Source organism: Sciurus carolinensis, chromosome 12, assembly GCF_902686445.1.
Source record: "Sciurus carolinensis chromosome 12, mSciCar1.2, whole genome shotgun sequence".
In the NCBI taxonomy this organism is placed as follows: Eukaryota; Metazoa; Chordata; class Mammalia; order Rodentia; family Sciuridae; genus Sciurus; species Sciurus carolinensis.
The window spans coordinates 81,728,560-81,749,518 of record NC_062224.1 but is presented as its reverse complement, the minus strand read 5'-3'; the positions used below and the strand labels follow the sequence as shown (position 1 = coordinate 81,749,518).

The following is a 20,959-nucleotide window of genomic DNA, read 5'->3' as shown; positions in this document are numbered from 1 at the left end:
CAAAGAGGGCTGTTGGGCAGGCAGCTCTTCTAAGTCAGCAAGGTCAGAGTTTCACAATGGATTCATCCACACCAGTGTGTACACAAGACCAGGAGAAGATGTGGGTTGCAGGTGATGGACGGTTTAGGAATAAGAAAGCCATATCTCTGATCCTAAAGGTCTGCAAATGGGAGAAATAGGTCAGAAACAAAAATAATGATCTTTTTATCCCTAGTACACAGAACAGTGTTTGGCACACAGTAGATGCTCAGTTAATATCTGTTGAATGAATGAATGAAATAAGTTGAGATCAGGGACTCAGAGGAGTTTAGACATTTTAAGATGTCAAAAATCTAGGCAAGAAACATGGATTGCAGAGATTCAAATCGTGAGTCTACAATCTCATGGAGTCTATAGTCTTGAGTAGTGTGAAAAATCTCCAGTTGCCCCCTCTTCCCTGTGATAGGGTGCCATGGGGCCAGTTAAAGGGAAGGGAAGGTCTCTCCTGATATAAATTGAGTCAACTCCAGTGAGTCAACAGTGCCTCCCATTTGAGGGTCATTCCTAGTTCTCTGACCTAACCTAGAAGAACCTTGGTCCCATTAATCATTCAGGAAATTGTTATTAAGCACTTAACAGATGTCAGACACGGTGCTAGTCCAGTTCTCTACTTCAAAGCAGAATCCTGAGCTCCCAGCTCTTGGGCATGTCATTCCCCAAAGGGTGTGGCTAAGCTCTATGGAACTAATCCAGAGCCACAAGAATCCTGTTTCCATACAGCTCTTCCCCCAAACTTGATTATAGGGAACAATTTAGACTATTTTGAGTAAGGTGGGTATGCCACTGTTTAAATCCTTTCTAATCATCTGCCTAGGTTACTGAAGACAGTTTGTGATACTAACTTGAAAATTTGAAAGCTCACTTCTCCATACATAAAATACATTATTTTTGCTTTTGGCACTTTTTCTGTCTCTGAACTCTCCGACTCTGGTCTCATTGCTGGCAGAGCTGAAGCAAGAGCTGTGATAAGCCCAGAGGAGTGTGCCAGCCCCTGTCTACCCTCTTGTCTTTGAAAGACGCCTCCAGGTTTCCACTGTACTACTGGGTCAAACAACCAGCAGTCACCATTACAGGCAGAATCTTTTTCAAGTCAGTTCCTACCTTGGGGAATTTTTTTCCCCTCCTTCTTTTAACACCTTCCCCAGCAAATCCAATCCATCCTTTGGCTTATCTGGGTCAGCAAGGGTCTGATTTTATGCATGGCACTGTCAGACCATAAATCCGCTGCAGCTTTGCCTCTCTATCCAGCCCGTCTGCTTCTGTCAGCATCAGCAAAATGCATAATAGAGAAAATAAGCCAGAAAGGCTAATAACACTCATCTGAATAAAATAATCTCTTTGGCTGCCTCAGTTCATTTCATTTTAATCAAGGTGCCAGGAGGGAATTTAGGTTAAAATAATCCAGCCTCCTCGTCACTGGCTCCCTATCCAACCATCACTAAACGATCTCTTTTATCAGCCATGCGCCTTATTTTTTTTAATCCTCCTCATAGTTGGATGCTTAATAACATATATCGAGTGATGTGTTGAACTCATTTGGGTTTTGTCTATCATCACAGATATGTCTGTTTTTAAAAGTGAGAAATTCTATTATTCTTAGATATATTGATATTTGGCAACTCTATACAGACTGGCAGGTTTGATAGGAATTCTGAGATGGCGGAGGGGGTCTGGAAGCTGCTGAGGAATCTAGGATTCTGGCAATCTGGGCTCCCTTTTGGATGCCTTCCTGTCAACCTCAGCACATAGTACCCAGTGTGGAATGCAGGACTGATCGTTCCACCTGGTCCCTTAGGGAAAGACAGTGGAAGATTGAATTCTGCTCGCCCCTTGGTATCTCCCTCACGTCTTCCCAGAGTCTTACAGCTGCTTTGTTAATTGCCTGTTGCTGCCATCTTATCCTAACCATTATTTGCTGAGGACTGTGCATTTTCAGCAGGCTGTGCTCTTGGCCCTGGCCCAGGGCTGGGTGAGGAGTGTGTTGGAAATTGATGAAAGCTGAATCCTAGTTTGTTTGGAAATAAAAATAATAATATTTCCTCACATTTGTATAGTGCTTTCCTGTTGCTCTAGTTCTTTTGCATCCATCAGCTCAGTCGATCCACACAACACCCCTGAGAGTGCACGAGTCAGAGATCATTAGCCCAAAAAGGAACACACTGAACCCGAGCAAATGTTGAAGCTCAAGCCCTTCTACTAATGCCAGGCTTGGGCCACAATGCCATCTGCAGAGCCATGAACGTAGCAATTAGGAATTGCATGTCATCTTAGGTTAGGAAAGCTTCCAAGATTTTATAGCCATGCATTGAAGATCTTTAGGGAGCTAGATATACACTGATGGGACACATGTCCACTTTTTAGGTGACATAATTGAAACCAAACAGGGGCTATGGAAAGGAGAAAGTATAATACAGGAGGCCAAGATTATGGAGTTGGCTGTTCACCCTGGATATTTTAGTGAAATCCCTTTGAGCATTGTTGCTAAGTTTGTTGAACATCCATAAGTAGTCTAAATTGAGGGAGAAAAGCGGGGCTAATGTCTTTGAAACTTAGGATTCAGCTGCGCAGGTTTATCTGTTCCAGTGCATTTGTAGTGATAATCCCTTCTGCAGATGCACAGCCGCCTTGCGACTCTCTGGGTCTTCTTTCTTGTGACTGGAGTCATCCCCTCTCCAGTACAGTATGATGTTTTCTTGATCTTCCCCCTGAAAAATTTTTTAAGTAAGAAAAATACTTCTGGATATTTTGTCTGCTTTTTAGGGATTAGTGTTTGAGGAGGTTTGCAGCTGTTCAGCACATTCCTAAGGGATGCAGACCCTGGGCTTTAAATGCCCAAGTATTACACAACCTGGGGCTCTGGGGGTGGGGAAAGCAAAGACACTGTGCAAACAAATGATAGATGGAAAAGATATAAAGACAAATTTCAATCTCACAACCAAACGAAGTTCCCTTGGCTCCAGCGGCCCCAAATAAAATAAGGCTGCAAAGCCGCTCGAGCAGGAAACCACTCTCACAGAGCCTTAATATGCTCCCTATGAAATCACGTCTCGTTGACTTGCTTATTTTCCAACCCGAAGTGTGTTTCATCTTTGTTCATGTTGGCTGGGAAAATTGCCTGTACAGTATATTTGCGTTCCCCTCTCCCCACACTATCTTCACCTTTCCTACCCCACCACTGCCCAAAAATAAATAAATGAATTTTTAATTTAAACACCTCAGTGGAAAGGAGGAGCAAATCTGAGAAAGCATACAAACTCAGAGAACCTGAAATATTGAAAAGTAACAGGAAGTCTGGGAACCCCTAGAGGAAACAGGCAAGTTCTAATAGTTTTTTTTTTTTTTTTTTTTTTTTTAAGTCATAGACTCCTTTTGTAAAGTAAAATTCTTACAAAGAAATCAAATAGATGAAATAGATCGAAGCAGTGGGATTTTTTTTTTGGGGGGGAGGCATAAATCACTTTTAATTTTTATTTTTTGCAGTACCAGGGATTAAACCCAGGACCTCACACAAGCTAGGCAAATGCTTTACCCAATCTACTTTTAAAGCACACATTTATAAAAACTACTCATTACCGAGTCAATCAATGTGAACAATGAGGCTGTGTTTATGAACTAAAAATATTGAAATCAGAGTTATGAATAAGCACTATAGTTTTGTATTGGTTTCAACATCCAAGTTATTTCTGGTTTTGGTTTGGGTTGTTCACTACTAAGAAAATTATTATTCACACAGTTATTGTAATCTTGGGATAGTTTTAAATTGATTCAGGTGCTTGAAAAACAAGATATTTTTGTTTTAAAATTGAATCACTAACCCTAACAGCTCTTCCCATTCCCCTTCATAGGTATTAATTAAATAAGTCCCAACCTGTATAATTAGCATTGCAATAATTGATAATAAAATGATATGATATTGAGAATATTGATTCTCACCAACCAACCGTGATCTACCTGAACCCAACATAGGTCTGTTAGCCTTTTGTGATACATAATTGAACTTGGTTGATTGTCGAATTATGTGCTCACCTGTACAGCTTTTTCCAGGGAGGCACACACAGGCTCAAATTTAAAAAAATAAGCCTGTGCAGAGCTACTCCTTTCTAATAGCACTGGCTGGGGAGATAGCTCAGTTGGTAGAGTGCTTGCCTTGCAAGCACAAGGCCCTGAGTTCAATCCCCAGTACCACAAAAAAAGAAGTTCAGGTCCTTGCAGTGATTCTTTGTTCTGAGGCTTACATACAAAGAAGCTCCCCTAGTGGCCTAGGAGACATTGCAGTGCTGTCTAAGCCCAGAGACCTTGCTCATTTTAACGGGTTGCTCATTTGTATGGATGTTTTACAATTTTAGTTGAAATGTGATTCTCTGTTAATTCCAGAGTTTCTCAGAACATAATGTAAAAGCTCATGCTTAGTGAAACTGATCATAATAACTGTTGTGCTTCATGTGGTAGCAGGGCCCTGGGTTCCTCTACCTAGCATCATCCCCCCTGCAAAAAAAAAAAAAAGTTCTTAGTACACTTTATTAGCCTAAGTCAGTCATAAGGCATCTTATTTTAAAAGGTTCCCACTTCAACCTGTCCTCAGACTTGCTAAGCCCAGGCTCTCCCACTGAGGTATATCCCCAGCCCCCATCTATCACATTTGCTTATTCTTTATTTTGAGAGTGCTTAGGGATATAGGCATACATATTGGGGGCCTGGGGATATATACCTTGTATTCTTTTTCCATGATTGACTTTGATTTCCTTGGATTGCCTTTGACTTCCCTGCCTCTTCTTGTGATCTGTGGTGCCCTGTTTATGAGCTGTCTCTTTGTTCAACTCTCCAACATTCTGTTTTATTAGAGGTCTGTCTTAGTTTTCTACACTGCACTGGGACATTGGTACTTTTATAACCATTGAAACTCTCAATACTGCACCTGTTCATTTAAGATACAAACATTTACACATTTGTGGAATTCAATCTTATCATGTTTGTGTGCATGAAGCATAGTTTGGATCCCCAACCCACATTTTCCTCTAAGAAGCAGTTTGAAATCAGTTGTAAATTTAAGGTCTTTTGAGAACTGCCCTAATTTTAAAAAGCAAGTGTAATGGCCTGGTGCATTATTTGCTTCCTGAAGACATGAGAATCTTGCCAAGAGAAACCACTTGATAAAAATGTAAAGCAGATTTTTTTTTTTTTTAGAATATTGTTAACTAAAACTGACTTGGAAAGGTTCTTTGCAATGGAAAAATTGAATATCATCAAATACATTTATTTAAATCTCTCACCCTTTGAATTTTGGATTGTTTTCTATATACATTTTTTTTTAATCCAGATGCTAAACATTTTGAAAGGAATGAATTAATTATTTGAATCTCTCCCTCTGGCTAGTGTATTTTAAAATTTCCATAGAAATCTTTTTAAATTTCCCTGAAAGGTAATTGACATAATGTCACAGAGGTTGGCACATAAGTCTTGGTGATTTTGTCTGTGGAAGTGTGATACGTGGGGTAGGGAAAGGGACAGGTTTAGGACAGTTTCAGATTAGACTGTAATGTTCTTTGGTTTGAAGCAACTTTTTAGATTGAATTGAGAGGTTTTTGATTTGCTGGTCTTGTGTATATGTATGGTTGTTTTGTTTTGGTTTTGGCTCCAGGAGTTGAATCCAGGGGCACTTTACCACTGAGCCACATCCCCAGCACTTTTTATTTTTTATTTTGAGTAAAGTTCTCACTAAATTTCTTAGGGCCTCACTGAGTTGCTGTTGGCTGGCTTTGAACTTGCAGTCCCTCTGCCTGGGTCTCCCAAGTTGCTGAGATGATAGGCGGGCGCCACCAAGCCTGGGTGGTGTGGTGTGTTGTGAAGCCTGAGTCGGTCTGGTCTGATTATTTGTTAATAGTTATTACTGTGGAACTGGAACATTCCAAGTTGAACTCCCAGCTTTACAAATCACAGTTGCCCACCTGCCTCCAACCTGCTGGAACCAAGCCACTCTCAACTCCCTTTCTTTGCATTCACTGACTGATTAGAGGGAGCAGGAGGGGACTGGGTGCCCTCGGTGGGATTCTTTTGAGTGGTTAAGAGCACTCTGTGATTTTTGAGCTCCTGTATTGCCACTTTTTGGCTGTGTGACCTAGAGCAAAATTGTTTTTTTTTAAATATTTTTATTAGTTGTTGATGAATCTTTATTTATTTATTTGTATGTGGTGCTGAGAATTGAACCCAGTGCCTCACACATGTTAGGCAAGCGCTCTACCACTAAGCCACAATCCCAACCCCAGGAAAATTGCTTAATCAGGTTTTATTTGTTTGGTTGGTTGGGTTTTTGTTTTTGTTTTTTTTTCATCCATTTTTCCTCATCTTTCCAATGTGGTTAATAACACCTCTCTCATTAGATAGTTATGGTGCTTAAGTTAAAAAGTATATATAAAGGGCCAGCCATCTGCCGAGTACCATTATCCCTTGATTTTTCCTACTTTTTGTTGCTCTCCTTAAAGAAATCCAACTTCCAGGTGCAGAACTTCCTGTTGCTTAAATTAGTATTGTGAGGTAAGTAACAATAATTCTTTTGGATCACATTGTTTGCATTTGAAATGAGCAACTAGGTTTAGTACTTTACTATTCTACTTACTATGACTGTTTCAGGAATATATATGTTCAAATATGACTTGAGTTTTTAGTTATAAGGGATATGAGATCATAGTTCACTCAATGAAATCAAACCTACTTGGATGTGTTTTGTGGAACTAAAGAATAATCAGTGACTTTTTCGTGGCAGATGTCTCCAAAGTTGTTGTCATTGAATCCTATGATAGATAAACTTGTGAGGATTTAATTTGTAGTGCTTTAATGACTCCGTGTCTAAATAAAATCTCTAACTTTTGTCTCTAGTCCTAGAAATAAACCAGGTGACCTGATGGCTAAGGTGGTGGACTTCGGCGTCTACAGAGAACTGTGGTTCTATACCCTTCTCCTCCTCCACTTTCTCCACCCTTTCTCCTCCCTCACTTCATGTTATCCTTATTTTCTCTTTTTTGGTTTACTGAATTTTCAGAAAAGGAAAAAAGTAGTGATTCAAACTTCAGGAAAGACATTTTTATTTCTGTTTTTGCTTTGCTTGCTATGATGTTGTGACATGGACTGTCATTGTGTATGTTGGCCCTGGCTGCTTACCAATATTTATTTATTAATTTACTTTTATTACTGTTTCTCTGCAGGAAGGATCAGAATGTTCTTTCTCCAGTCAACTGTTGGAATCTCCTCTTAAACCAAGTGAAACGGGAGAGCAGGGACCACACCACCCTGAGTGACATCTACCTGAATAATATAATTCCTCGATTTGTCCAAGTCAGCGAGGACTCAGGAAGACTCTTTAAGAAGGTATCTAGATATTCCTAATCAGTGAGGTTCTTGGGAGGAGCAATGATACAATCTTGTAAATAAGAGAAAGGATATCTCCCTTGACTTGCCACTGACCATTCTTTCCTTCATACTCAGAGAAAAAAATAGTTGCATAAGCATTCTTTCCTTCCTTTCAGAACTAGATGAATGGTAGTCCTGGGAAAGTAACCATTTTTGAAGTAGCAGCACCATCATTCATGATCTGCAAGTTATTAATACTGTGTGTGTTTTGGTATTTTCCTCAAGTGATTTGTAAAACTGTTGGGGTTTAGGAACCTCAGTGTTGTTTCATGTTTTCCTCTTCTAGCTCATTTACCAAATTCCTGTGTGTTTGTATTTTGGTTTCATTCTCTTTCCAAGTTCTCATCTTGGCCTAAGGTACTCATGAATTTGGATGTTTTTATTCTGACATATCTTAGTTTTGGGTCCCTCCATGCCTCTGAAGCTCAGTTGTTATCTCCTTTCACCCCCACTTCCAAAATCCTAAGGCTAACTATTGTCCCGATTTTTAACATCAAAGATTATTTTTGCTTGGTTTCATACTTATATATAAGTAGAATCATACCGTCAATATTCTCTGGGTCTGGTTTCGCTCAGACCTTTGTGTGTACAGATCATACTGTCCCACAAGGTGAATACTTTTTTCTCCACCAGGACCCCAATGTATACAGAGTACTCTAAGATAGAAGCTAGCTGGTAGATCAGAAGAGAAGATTCCTTCTGTTCTGGCTGGATGAGAGCCTCTCTACTTTCTAGAAATTGGCCAAGAAACATTCTCCATACCCTAGTTTTTCAACCTCTTTTGTTTAGAATGTGTTTCATTAGTTAAGATATAGTAATCAGATAAGAGAACTAAAGAATTTGCCTGACCACCATGTTCATTAGGCGAAGCTTCTTGGGGCTTGTTTTGTGCTATCAGAGCAGAGATCTTTTCCAAGTGACCCTTTCTATTGGGCCTGGCTCTGCCATTAATACTTGAGCAATTACTTCTTTGTGTACTCAGTTCCCTAAACTTAAAAAAAAAAAAAAGTTTGAGCTATATGTTCTCCTTGGTACCTTCTAAATCCAATATTCTACAGTTCTGTGATGACAAGGGTATCACACTAGGGGCTTCCTTTTGGTTGTTGGGTAACCTTTGTTAAGTTTTGGTAGATAAATTTCAGCCCCAGAGATAAGAACAAACAAAAGTGAGGTGTGGGTGTGTGGAGGGCTAACTTAAGCAACTCAAGACCAAATTTCTTGAGGAATCAAGCATTGTTTTAGTTGCTGTTATCTGTAATGACCAGCAACTAAGAGACGCCAGACTGGAATCCAAGAGTATACACTAGATATAACTTTTGTTTTACTAGTTAATTCAGTTCTAACAGCAAAAAGAGTATCTATTTCTCTGGAGACATAGGCCTCAGTAAAGATAACTTTATTTCTATCTTGACTGTGGACATCTGAGCTTTATATTAATTGTAATCTATAAAATTCATAGGTCAAAGTTATGATGATAGAAGTCAGCATTTTCTGAATCCCTATGTGCCAGATATTGTGGTAAACACATTGTTTGCATTATTTTTTTAATCTCACAATAATTCTGTAAGTTAGTTACTGTTATTATCTCTACTGTACTAAGGAAGAAACAGGCTTAAAGAGATTAATCAAAACTGTGATGAGGTTAGTATTTAAATCCAGAATAGTGGCTGTAGAGCCCAATGTTTCCATCAACCTGCTCAATAGGATGCTTTAGGTATGGTGTGCAGGAAAAGGGTAGCCCAGGTGTTCTTACTTTTTTCCATTGCATCTGGATAGTTCACTTAGTTGTAGAATTAATCTAACCTTTTCCTTTGCACATGAACCTTCAAAGGGCGTGGAGGTGGCCAGGCCACCCTTCATGTAGGGGTGAGGGAACTTTTCAGCATCTGCATGGTTCCTGGCATCTGCTCTAGATTGCTTGTCAACTTTGAATTGTTTCTTCTACCTGGCGTTAGGGCAAGCAGCTGTGAGTTGGAGTGAAATAGGGCTGCATGTTTTTCTCCCCAGTGGCAGAATCTCTAGTAACAGGGAAACAAAGTCTCATTAAATGTGAGAACTGGCCAAAAAATCTGGCTCACAGCTAATTCAGCCAATTGGGGATCTCAGGGTGGCTGCACAATTGGCCCCTCTATGCTACTGTACTCCCTTAGGGGATGCTCCCTGCTGGCCCTCTGGTTTGTGGTTATGTCTGTTGGGACATATTTTACATTTTGCATGAAACTGTGTTGGAGATTCCTTCAGCTAAATATAACATCTGGAGAAAGTAACCTCCTGTCCAGAGCTCAGAAACAGACCTACTTTGTCTAGGACTCCAGAGAAAATTGAGCCCATTTGGTGCTCTGGACATCTCCTCTTGTGTAATGAAAGCTCATTCTGTCTGACCCCTGTTGGAAGCAAGGTTTGGACAAATATTATTGCTGCCACCTCCATTTGTTTAATGTGGTGGCTTCAAAACCGGTGACCAAACACTGCCAAGTCTGATGCCCATGCCCGTGTGGTCTCTGTGAGAGGCATGTTCTAAAGAATCCCACCAAGAACAGAAATAATTTTTCCCACTTGATCAGTTTAAACTGAAATGAACTTGGGTATGTTGTTTCCCACAGGGGAGAGGGCAATCCTGCTCTCTTTTCCTCCTTCCACTTAGTTGGAATACAGTAAAAGTCCCTCTGACTTTGCTTTTTCAACTTACTGTTCCTAGCCCTTGACAGCTGCTCACACTTAAACTTGGAACCCAGTCAACTCAGAAAGTTCTAAGACTCTCAGTTGCATCCCTGTGTTTACAGTACTCCAGTTCACTGTACTGTTTTACCTTTAATACTCTCAGTTTCTCTGGCAGAAAATCAGGTTAAATTGAGAAAGTTAGATCTGGTTCCCCACAGACTAAGCTTTGCCTGTGCTGGAAAGTTACTTGCTGCATTTTTAAAAAATTGTGATCTTGAATAGACAAAGATTTTCTTAGAATATAAAAAGTATGAACTATAAAATTTTAAAAAGAGATATACTGGACTTCATCCAATCATGGATTTTTGTTCTTAGAAAGACATTGTTAAGAAAATGAAAAACAGGCCACTGAGTGAAATATTTGCAATATAAATGTCTTAGTTTATTTTGTACTGCTGTAACAGAGTAGCTGAGGCTGAGTAGTTTATAAAAAATGAAGGTTTCAGCTGTGGGCCTGTTTGTAATCCCAGTTATGGAGGAGTCTGAGGCAGAATTGCAAACTCAAGGCCAGCCTGGGCAAACTAGTGAGACCTTGTATCAGAATAAAAAATTTTAAAAAGCACCTGAGAATGTGGCAAGGGCTTCCTGCTGCATCATAATGTGGCACAAGACATGACATGGGCAATAGGTAAAGAGGAGCTGGGAACGGGTTGCAGGGAGAAAGCATAAACCCAGTTCGTCCTTTTAACAGAAACCCACTCCTGAACTCACTCCCACAATAACAGTATTAATCCATTTACCCAGTCACCTCTCACAGGCTCCACCTCTTAATATTGTTTCATTGAGGTATTAGTTTTCCAAGTCATGAACTTGGGGGAATACTTTCAGACCATAGGAACATATATCTGACAAAGACTTGTGTCAGAATGCCAAATAAAGAACTCTTAGAACTCAGGAATAGGAAAACATCCTACCCGAAGTTTTTAAAATGGGCAAAACATTTTAGTAAACATTTCACTGGTAAAAATGCATAAGTGGCCCATCATTACATGAAAACATGGTTAGTGTCATTAATTATTGGAGAAATGCAAATTAAAACAAAGAGATGTACTCCAAATTCCCTAGAATGGTTAATATTAAAGTGACTGGCAATAGCAAGTTGTAGTGAGAATGGAAGAAACTCACATGTTGCTGGTAAGAATGTGAAATGGTATAACGAGTTTGGAAAATAGTTTGGTAGTGTCTTTCTTTTTATATATTTATTTTTTTGGTACCAGGTATTGAACCCAGGGGTGCTTTACCACCGAGCCACATCCCCATCCCTTTTTTATATTTTATTTAGAGACAGGGTCTTGCTGAGTTGCTTAGGGCCTCACTATTTGAACTCATGATCTTCCTGCCTCAGCCTCCCAAGTTGCTGGGATTATAGGCATGTACCACCACACCCAGCTTCTGGTAGTTTCTTGAAATTAAATATGTACTTACCATCTGACCCAGCAATTTTTTGGTGGGTGGGGGTAGTAGAGATTGAACTCAGGGGCACTAGACCCCTGAGCCACATCCCCAGCCCTATTTTGTATTTAATTTGAGACAGGGTCTCACTGAGTTGCTTAACTCCTTGCTTTTGCTGAGACTGGCTTTGAACTCATGATCTTCCTGCTTCAGCCTCCCAAGCCACTGGGATTACAGGCATATGCCATTGTACCTGGCAATTTTGGATACTTTTACATATTTACCCAAGAGAAATAAAAACATTTGTCTACACAAAGACTTGTACCAGATATTTACATCAATGCTTGTGATGGACTGAATAATATCACCCCCTCCCAAAAGTTGTTCATGTCCTAATCTTTGGATCCTGTGAATGTTATCTTACCCATGTAAGACTTGCAGATAGAATTAATTTAAGGATAGCTGGGTACAGTGGCACACGTCTCTAATCCCAGTGACTCCAGAGGCTGAGACAGGAGGATCACAAGTTCAAGACCAGCTTTAGCAGCTTAGCAAGGCCCTAAACAATTCAGTGAGACCCTGTCTCTAAATAAAATATAAAAAGGACTGGGGATGTGGCTTAGTGGTGAAGCACCCCTGGGTTAAATCTCCAGTACCCACCACCACCAAGAAAATTAATTTGAGGATCTTGTGATGAGGATAGTATGCTTGAGGCAGGTGTCATTGCTAAAAAAGGCAAGAAAACAGACTCTGAGAGTTCTCCAAGCAAAAGCAGCCCTACTGACACCTTGGTTTCAGCCCAGTGAAATTAGTCTTGGAGTTCTGACCTCCAGAACTCTGAGAGAAAAAATGTGTGTTATTTTAAGCCACCAAGTTTTCAGTAATTTGTTACAGCTGCCATAGGAAGCTGATACTTCATTCATAATAGCCCAAACTGGAAACAACCCAAACGTCCATCAACAGATGAATGAAAAAACCTATTATGGTACATCCATATGTACTACTCAGCAATAAAAAGAAACAGAATGCTGATAGATACAATGTAAACGAATCCAAAACGCATTATGCTAATAAAAAGGAGCCAAGCACAATGAGTACATTCTATGTTTCCATTTATATGAAATTTTAGAAAAAGTAAATCTTATCTATAGTGATAGAAAACAGATCAGTGATTGCCTTGGGCCCCGGGTGTGGATGAAGGGTGAACTGCAGAGGGACACAAGGGAACTCGTGAGTTAATGAAAATGTTCTGTAATCTTGAGAATGGTGGTGCATTTGTCAAAACTTATCATACTGTACATTGAAAATAAGCACATTTTATTGTGTGTAAATTATGCTTCAATGATGTTGATGTAAAAGTTAAACAAAAATGCCTATGCTAGGGGCCTAGCCGTAGTTCAGTTGAATCCAAGTCTCCTCAGTAGGGCTGGGGTATTGTTGCATACAGTCAGGGTTGAGAACCACTATTGCTTTCCTTCTTGGGGAAAGTGAAGAGCAGAGAGGACATCTGAAGCACTAAGATCCAGTCTATGTGGATGTGAGCCGTGTCTGCCCCTGCAGCTGACATTACTGAAGCAGTGAGGCCAGATTCCCCAGGCAGCCGGTGCTGGTTTCCTTCTTTGATCTTGGAGGGTGATGAAAGGTGAATCTGGCTTCCTTCACACTGTAGGAAGTGGGGCACGCAAGAGAAGTGCTGAAGATGGAAGGTAATAGGCTCAATTAAGACTTTTCTCCAGGACCCTTAGATGTTAAACATCCTTTTGCCATTGATACATCAGTCACAAGGGAATTGGCACAGCCTGTCAGATTTCCTTTGGCACCAAGGAAATGGGGATGGCAGTAAAAGATGATTTAAAATTAAAAGCAGCGTGTGTTACCTGTCCATCTCCTTTGGACTGGGATAAGATTTCCTAGGGAATCTTTGAGTCCAGCTGCTTGGCATATGTGCGGAAAGCCGATGATGCTGTAAGGAGGCATATTCTCTGGCGTTATTGTCATAGATAAGAAGAGAAGAATTGACCCACACACTGGGATATGTGTCTTTGGTGGGTATAGGGGACTCTCTGTACCTACAGTTCCACATTTCTGATTTGACCAAGTGTGGATCAAAAATACTTGGGAAAAAAAAATTGCATCTGTATAGTTACTGTTGCATAAACAACAGTATAATGACTATTTATATAGCATTTTCGTTATATTGGATACTATACATAATCTAGAGATGATTTAAAGTATATAAGACGATAGTACATAGGTTATATATAAATACTACACCATTTTATATAAAGGATTTAAGCATCTTTAGATTTTGATGTCTTTGAGGAGGTCCTATAAGCAATTCCCCACAGACCCTAGGGAACAGCTGTATGGTTAATTGAATGAATGGAAAAAGAATGGTTTTCCAAAGGTTGTGCCCCTGCATCCTGCCCCCTTGAGAAAGGGTTTAACTTGGAGATGTCTTTGGGAGAGGAACAGATGAGTGATTTAACCCTCCTTCTCTTCCCCATCTGTCTTCTGTCTTTCCTCTCCCCCACTGAACTCAGTACCTGTTATCAACCGAATTTCCTCTGCGATATAACACAGTCACTAACAGCATTGTATGGGGCTTTGCAGACAGCTGTTCCAGTTGCCCAGTTTATCTTTTTGGTAGCAAAAAATCTGTTCTGATTAATTGAGCTTTATTCTCTCATATCTGATGAAGAGATGGTCTTGGAGAAAAGAATAGGATGTGAAGCTGAGCTTATTTGAGTAGAGGATGGAAGGCTGCCAGCCACTTCAAAGGTATCTCTGCTGATAAAGGGTGTCAGGTTTGCTGCCAAAGCCAACACTGAGGGGAGCTTTGCAGCTAGTGCTGTTCATGGTGTTTTAGCTTTGGTTTCTGTGACACTAGGTCAGCAGCATCTGTATGCTCTCCCTGGAGGCTTCTCTCTGGGTGGTCCAAGCTGTTTTAGGACTTAGGAAGAAGCAGCTCAAAGAGAGTGTGCATCAAAGATGTCTGCAGCCCTTTGCTAAGGTTAGTTTATGTGTTTGCCTTTTGGTGTTTTAGTTCTTAGGTATCTAGCTGATTTTTCTAAAAGAGCTCAAGGTGCTGGGTTTAGAACATTCAAAGGCATAGTGATAATTCCACTTTTATAAGCCAAAAGATGATTAAGAGAATCCAAGGAAGAATAATGGGGGGGGAGGGGGCATAAGAAAGAGAGTTGCAGTGGACAGAAGACAGTATCTATATGCAACCTTGTATGTGAACACTATCCTAAATTAGAAAATCATGCAGTCAGTAAATATGTTAGTGAATTCTGTAAACTCAGCCTTATGCTAGGTGCTAGAAAGAGTTTAAAAATCCAATTGAGGAGTAAGATTTGCCCCCAGGAAGTATAGGCTTTCCATTCCACTTAGATGTCCCCAGACTTTCTGTAGGATGATATTAATGCTAATACTAACAACCTTTCATAAAATGCTTACTATCAATACTACCCAACGGAGTATGCCCTAAATGGGTATTTGCTCTAATCCTTTTTATCTATTTAGCAAGGTTATTTTCCTTAACTTTTTAAGGAAGTATTAAATCCTTAAAGAAAGTGCACATACTGTGTGTGAAGCGTATAACTCAGTGAGTTTTCACACACTGAAAACAAACCTGTAACCAGCACCCATATAAAGAATGTATTTACTCGATTCCAGTCATTACTCCCTGAAAAGTAGCTATTATGTGACTTCTAAGACAACATAAGCCTTTGCCTATTTTTTAAAAAATTGTTTTGTAAAAGGACTATCATGCTATTCTTTTGACAGTCTTAATATGTTGCTCTTTTGTCTGCTAGTCCATTTCATTGTTCTGTATTTTTTTCATATCTACAAATACTTATAAATGATATAGAGACTGTAAATGTACCAATTGTCTTCTGAAGAGTATTAAATTTTGTTCTAGAAGGCAGTTAAATTAATGCTTGATCACTTTGAACTTGGTTTTCTCCCTTACTGCAGTGGCTATGTTTTGGTTTCACCCTTATTTCTGGGACATGGTCTTTATACTTTAAGCATAGCCTCTCTGGGGTTTCCACGGAAAGATATGTTTATTAAGTACCTCTAACTTGGCAGGCTTTCAATATCAAATTCCATCTTTCCTATAGAGGGGTAGCATCTAAAATGACCAGCTGTCCTGGTTTGCCTGTTGCAGAGGGGTTCCTAGGACATGAAGCTTTCCATTTTATTCTACTCTTGGTGGCATTTGGGTAGTTTCTATTTAAGGCAATTCCGAATAGTGCTGCTATGAACTTATATTGGAAGATTATTTTTCTTTCAGATGTAGAGTTGAAAAAACTCACATTAGTCAAATACCCTTTTGTAAGACCTGGGAGAGAAGACATTGAAATTGGAACTCTTGTGATCCTTCCACTACATCATCCTGTCACCCTAGGCTTCAGGATTTATAGGCAGTATGTTTAGAAAATGAATGTTACCTTGCCAGGCACAGTGATGCCTGCCTGTAACCGTAGTGACTTTAGAGGCTAAGGCAGGAGGATCATAAGCTCGAGGCCAGCCTCAGCAATTTAGCGGGACCCTAAACAACAAGCCCCTGTCACAAAATAAAAAATAAAAGGACTGGGGATGTAGCCCCTGGATTGAATCCCTACTGGCCCCCGACCAAAAAAGAAAAGAATTGTTATCCAGTCAGATTGTTAGCCCTAATCATAATCCAGACTTTAAAGGTAGTGAATTCAAAACCTGATTTTCTGGCTCATTCTCACTTTCCCCTTGCATTCTTTTTCCTTCTCTTCTTTTCTTTTTCTTCTCCCCTTTCTTTTTTTCTCCTTTCCTTCCCTCCATTCTTATGAATGATCTTTTTTTGTTTTATAGTATATGTGCCTTGTAGAAATTAGAAACTGCAGAGAGCAAAATACGATTAAAAGTTATATTGTTATATTTTATAATCTGCTTTAGTTAAGAGCTCCATTTTTATGTTTCAGTAAATTTTTATTTCATTTAATACCTAGGCCCATAAACATTTCTCTAATTGTCCTAAAAATGTTCTTAATAACTGATTTATCCAAACCAGTATCTAGTGCATATTAGTTTGTTTTTATAACTTTATTTTGTTCATTTTTTTATGTGGTGCTGAGGATTGAACCCAGTGCCTCACATGTGCTAGGCAAGTGCTCTACCACTGATCCCCACCACTGAACCCCAGCCCCAGCCCTAATGCATATTAGTTTGATGTCCCTTAAGTTTCCTTTAATCTAGTACTGTTCTCTTTCAATGACACTGATTTGTTGAGGAAACCAGACCAGTTGTCCTTTAAAATGTCACATCTTCTGGATTTGTCTGATTACTTACTTGTATTATTAAAACCTGTATCCTGTATCCCTTGTAAATCTGAAGTTGGTTCTGAAGACGCAAATGGATTTGAGTTATGTGTTTTTGATTTAGAATGCATAGTATAGGTGAAGTCAGACACTTCATTTTGCATCACATCAGGAAATACCTAACATCTAGTTAACGTACCAATAGTAATGCTAACACCTCACCCTCCAAATAGAGTAATAATAGTCTAAACCCTCCATTTTACAGTTACTTTTTTTTTCTCACATGAAATAAAAACTGAGAGTATGGTGTTATACATGATACCATCAAACAAATATTGGCAGTTTGGTCATTCATCTGATAGACATCAATTAATAATTCTAAAGTTTTTTTTTTGTTATCTCTGTACCTTGTATACTGGGCTATAAGAGACCTTTCTGAGGAAAGGAGAAGATTATCAATATAACTCATCAGGTACCATGGAAATAGACAGTACTTTGTAGAAACTTATTACTGCCAGGAAAAAACTACACTGACGATGTATAAGCCAATAGGTTCCAATTTTTAATTATAATATTCAGGACAATAATAAATAATAATTATTCTCTTATTACTACTAAGTGCTAAATGAGTGCTAACCATGCCTAGGGACTGTGCTAAGTACTTTACACATATCAGTCTATTTAAGACAGCAACCCTGCTGGACATAGTGGCGCATGCCTATGATCTTCAACTCGAGAGACTGAGGCAGGAAGATAGCGAATTCAAAGCCAGACTCAGCAACTTAGCGAGGCTCTAAACAACTCAGTGAGAACCTGTCTCTAAAAAAATTTTTAAAAAGGGCTGGGGATATGGCTCAGTCATTAAGCACCTCTGGGTTCAATCCCCAGTGCCAAAATAATATTATTATTAATAATACTAATAATGATAATAATAATAATAATAATAAGATGATGATGATGATGACGAGACAACGCCTTGAGATGAGTACTGGTTTCATCATCCCCATTTGTGAACAAGAACATGGGCAGAAGGACTGAGTAATTCACACAAGGTTCTACAGTGATCGATGGGAGAATAGGGATTCAAGCCCAGCCATTAGCTTCTCCTGAGTTATCGCTTCACATCACTGTGCTGTGCTGCCTTGCAGGTAGAAAGGTGGCAGTCGTATTGGTAAGCTGAAAAACTGGTGCTTGTGCAAGGATTAATGGCTTGCGCATTCTGCAGTCACTCATATCGGTGCCTCTGCCAAGCCGGTATTTCCATTGTGCTATTCTGATTCTGCTTCTTGCCCAACTTGTCCAGAGAGAGCTGGAACCTTTGATTTCAGCCTCCCTTCTTGCAGGACTGACTGCTTTTGATTCTCTTATTTATCTTTGTCAAGAGTTATTCTTTGAATTTCTCCCTACCTGCCTGAGCATGATTTTTATTTAAAACAAGAACAAAACTTAAATTTTCCTTCTTTTGAGATATTATCTTCCATTTTTACATTTTCATCTTCTTCCCTTATGATGTTGGACTTTTTCCAATCTCTTAGTTTTTCAACCAGATCCTAGCCTTTTTTTTTTTTTTTTTTGCTTTTAAGTCCAGACCTTGGGATTGTTTTGTTTTTCTCTTTCTTCTTTTCCTTGTGCTCCCCAAATAATTTGGGCCTATAGCCAGCTTTTCCCAGCCTTTACTAACAATGAAAATTGTAGCTATTTCTTAATTTTAAAATTGTTTATGCTCATTCTGGCTTTGAGAGGCCATGCGAGCCTAGGAGTGTCCCCTCCATGATGTCTAGGGCTATCAAGGTCCAGGGTCAGCACAAAGTAGTAATATTTTCTGTTTTTATTTTCCCTTTCATATTGAAGTAGACAAACAGAAAACCCTATAGCTTAGAATTTCTTTAATTGTAAAAATGTAACTCATGTTTTTTTTAAAACAGTGTGGAGGGGGAACAAAAATAATAAAAGAAAATAATGATTCTTTGGAGTGACTGTGAATGTTTTTGATGTGTTTCCTCTCCATCTTTTTCCTTTGCACAATTTTCTTTAGAAAATAAGGATTATGTTGTATCCATATTAAGTTTTATGTAATATTTTTCAGTTAACATTTTGAATAAGCATTTTCCCCATGTCATTGCCTCTTATTTAAAAATGGTGCTTTTTATAACAGTACACAGTCTATCTGTGGACTATCCAATAGCTTATTCATACATTCCTTATGGTTCTTTGGCTGTGCTGTCGTGACTCCATTGCATTTTGTGTTATACACTCAGAAGTAATCCAAAGTCGTCTTCATACATTTCTAGGGAGTCACTTGTTTTTAAGGTAATGAGGTGACTTGTGTTTTCACTTAGAAATACCCTACTTCCATTTACTATATGCCAAGGCAAGAAGTTTTATCTTCTTTTTCTTTCTTCCTCTTTTATCTTCCTCATTGATTTTGAGCTTAGCTGGGAATCCAGATCTCAGAGCTATGCCTGATCCTGAGCTCCGATTGGTTCAGTGTGGTTCTTTCACCATGTAGGGTGTCAGTTTCCTCATCTTTACACTGAAGAAAATTACTCATATCCTCATTCTTCCTTCCCAGAGTGTCATAGGAATCAGTAAAACCAGGGAAGAACTTGCTCTGCAGAACTGTGTTATGGCCAGATGGTATCTGGTTGTGTTCCTGTAGAAGAGTGGACGTCTTGTACCTTCTCCCAGCTGGGGTGGTCTTTGCATGTCTGCGCTAATCTTTTTTAGCAGTGTGTTATCATATAGGGTAGAAAGGAAATAAAGGAGACGAACTGGGAGATCCAGTCTCTAACTTTAATCATTTCTTCTCCAAAGCCAAGATAATCCAAGCCTTCTGCCCACATAAGCATCGCATCTTTTCCTGCCTTGCCTCTTCCCATGACCTTGTTTTCCTTTTGATGTTCATTTTGAGGGTGGAGAATGGGGAAAAAAAATCATTCTCTTTTTGTTACTCTGAGTCAGTGGCCTTTTTGGGCCTTTGAGTTCTCAGGCATAGAAAACTGCACAGCCTACCTGACCCTTCTTCAGGGACTCTTTATTTTATTTTATTTTATTTCATTTTATTTTTTATTGGTACCAGGATTGAACCCAGGGGCACTTAACCACTGAATCACATCTCTAGCCCTTTTTTATATTTTATTTAGAGACAGAGTCTCACTAAGTTGCTTAGAGTCTCGCAAAGTTGCTGGAGCTGGCTCTGAATTCTCAAGCCTCCTGCCTCAACCTCCCAAGCTGCTGAGATTACAGGTGTGCACCCTCAGGGACTCTTAAAAAAAAAAAAATGCTTTAAATCCAGGATCCCAAGTAAGCACCAGTTCATTCAACACTGACACTGTAAAAAGGCTGCAAAGCAAGCCTGAAACAGAGTTCAACATCTAAGATTTCTTACATGTCAGTTGGATAGATGGACCATAGACTCTTGAAGCAGGTTACAACTTAAGACAGCAATTTAATGAGTGGTACAGATAATTAGTTGTCTATAGGAGCTTGGAAAGGAACAAATTCATGAGAGGTGAGTCAGGCATGCCTCATAGGAGGGGAAAGAATCGGACTGATATTCTTTTAATTGCCTCCTGCCAGGATTCTCATTTATCCATCCATTTCTTATCTTGTGGAAATATCTTTTGATTGTTTCCATATTATCTGATACCAGCTTCCTTTCCTGCTTCTTTGTTCCCTTTAGAGATGATACCCATGGGCCAATCTGACGGCACAGAGGCTTCATGTGGGAAATATACGTGGGATGAACGTGAAGCCTAAGCAAGGGACTTTGAGTGCCAATTTAGGGAGTCTGGATACAGTCAAGGAGAGCCAGTGGCCATTTTAGGCAGGACAGTGAAAATGTGAAAACCATGATTTTCTGTCACATCAGTTTAGGATGGGAGAGACTATTGGAAGCTTGCTACAATAATTAAAGGGGATAATGGAAGCTAGTTTTTAGAAGTGACATTGGGAACTGAGAGACTGAGGGTTTTTTTTTTTTTTTTTTTTTTTTGCGGTACTGGGGATCGAACTCAGGGCCTTGTGCTTGCAAGACAAGCACTGTACCAGCTGAGCTATCTCCCCAGCCCAAGACTGATGTTTTCTAAGAGAGAGAGGAA

General features: G+C 39.4%; 1 protein-coding gene across 5 annotated transcripts in view; it reads left to right on the top strand.

The window, feature by feature from the left end:
• Positions 1–20,959, top strand: part of Srgap2 (SLIT-ROBO Rho GTPase activating protein 2) — a 237,876-nt gene that overhangs the window by 113,570 nt on the left and 103,347 nt on the right. For all 5 annotated transcript variants that reach the window (XM_047519791.1, XM_047519790.1, XM_047519792.1 and 2 more), the window contains exon 4: positions 7,239–7,401. In XM_047519791.1, coding sequence (XP_047375747.1) covers positions 7,239–7,401 — 163 coding nt within the window. The remainder of the gene's footprint in view (positions 1–7,238; positions 7,402–20,959) is intronic.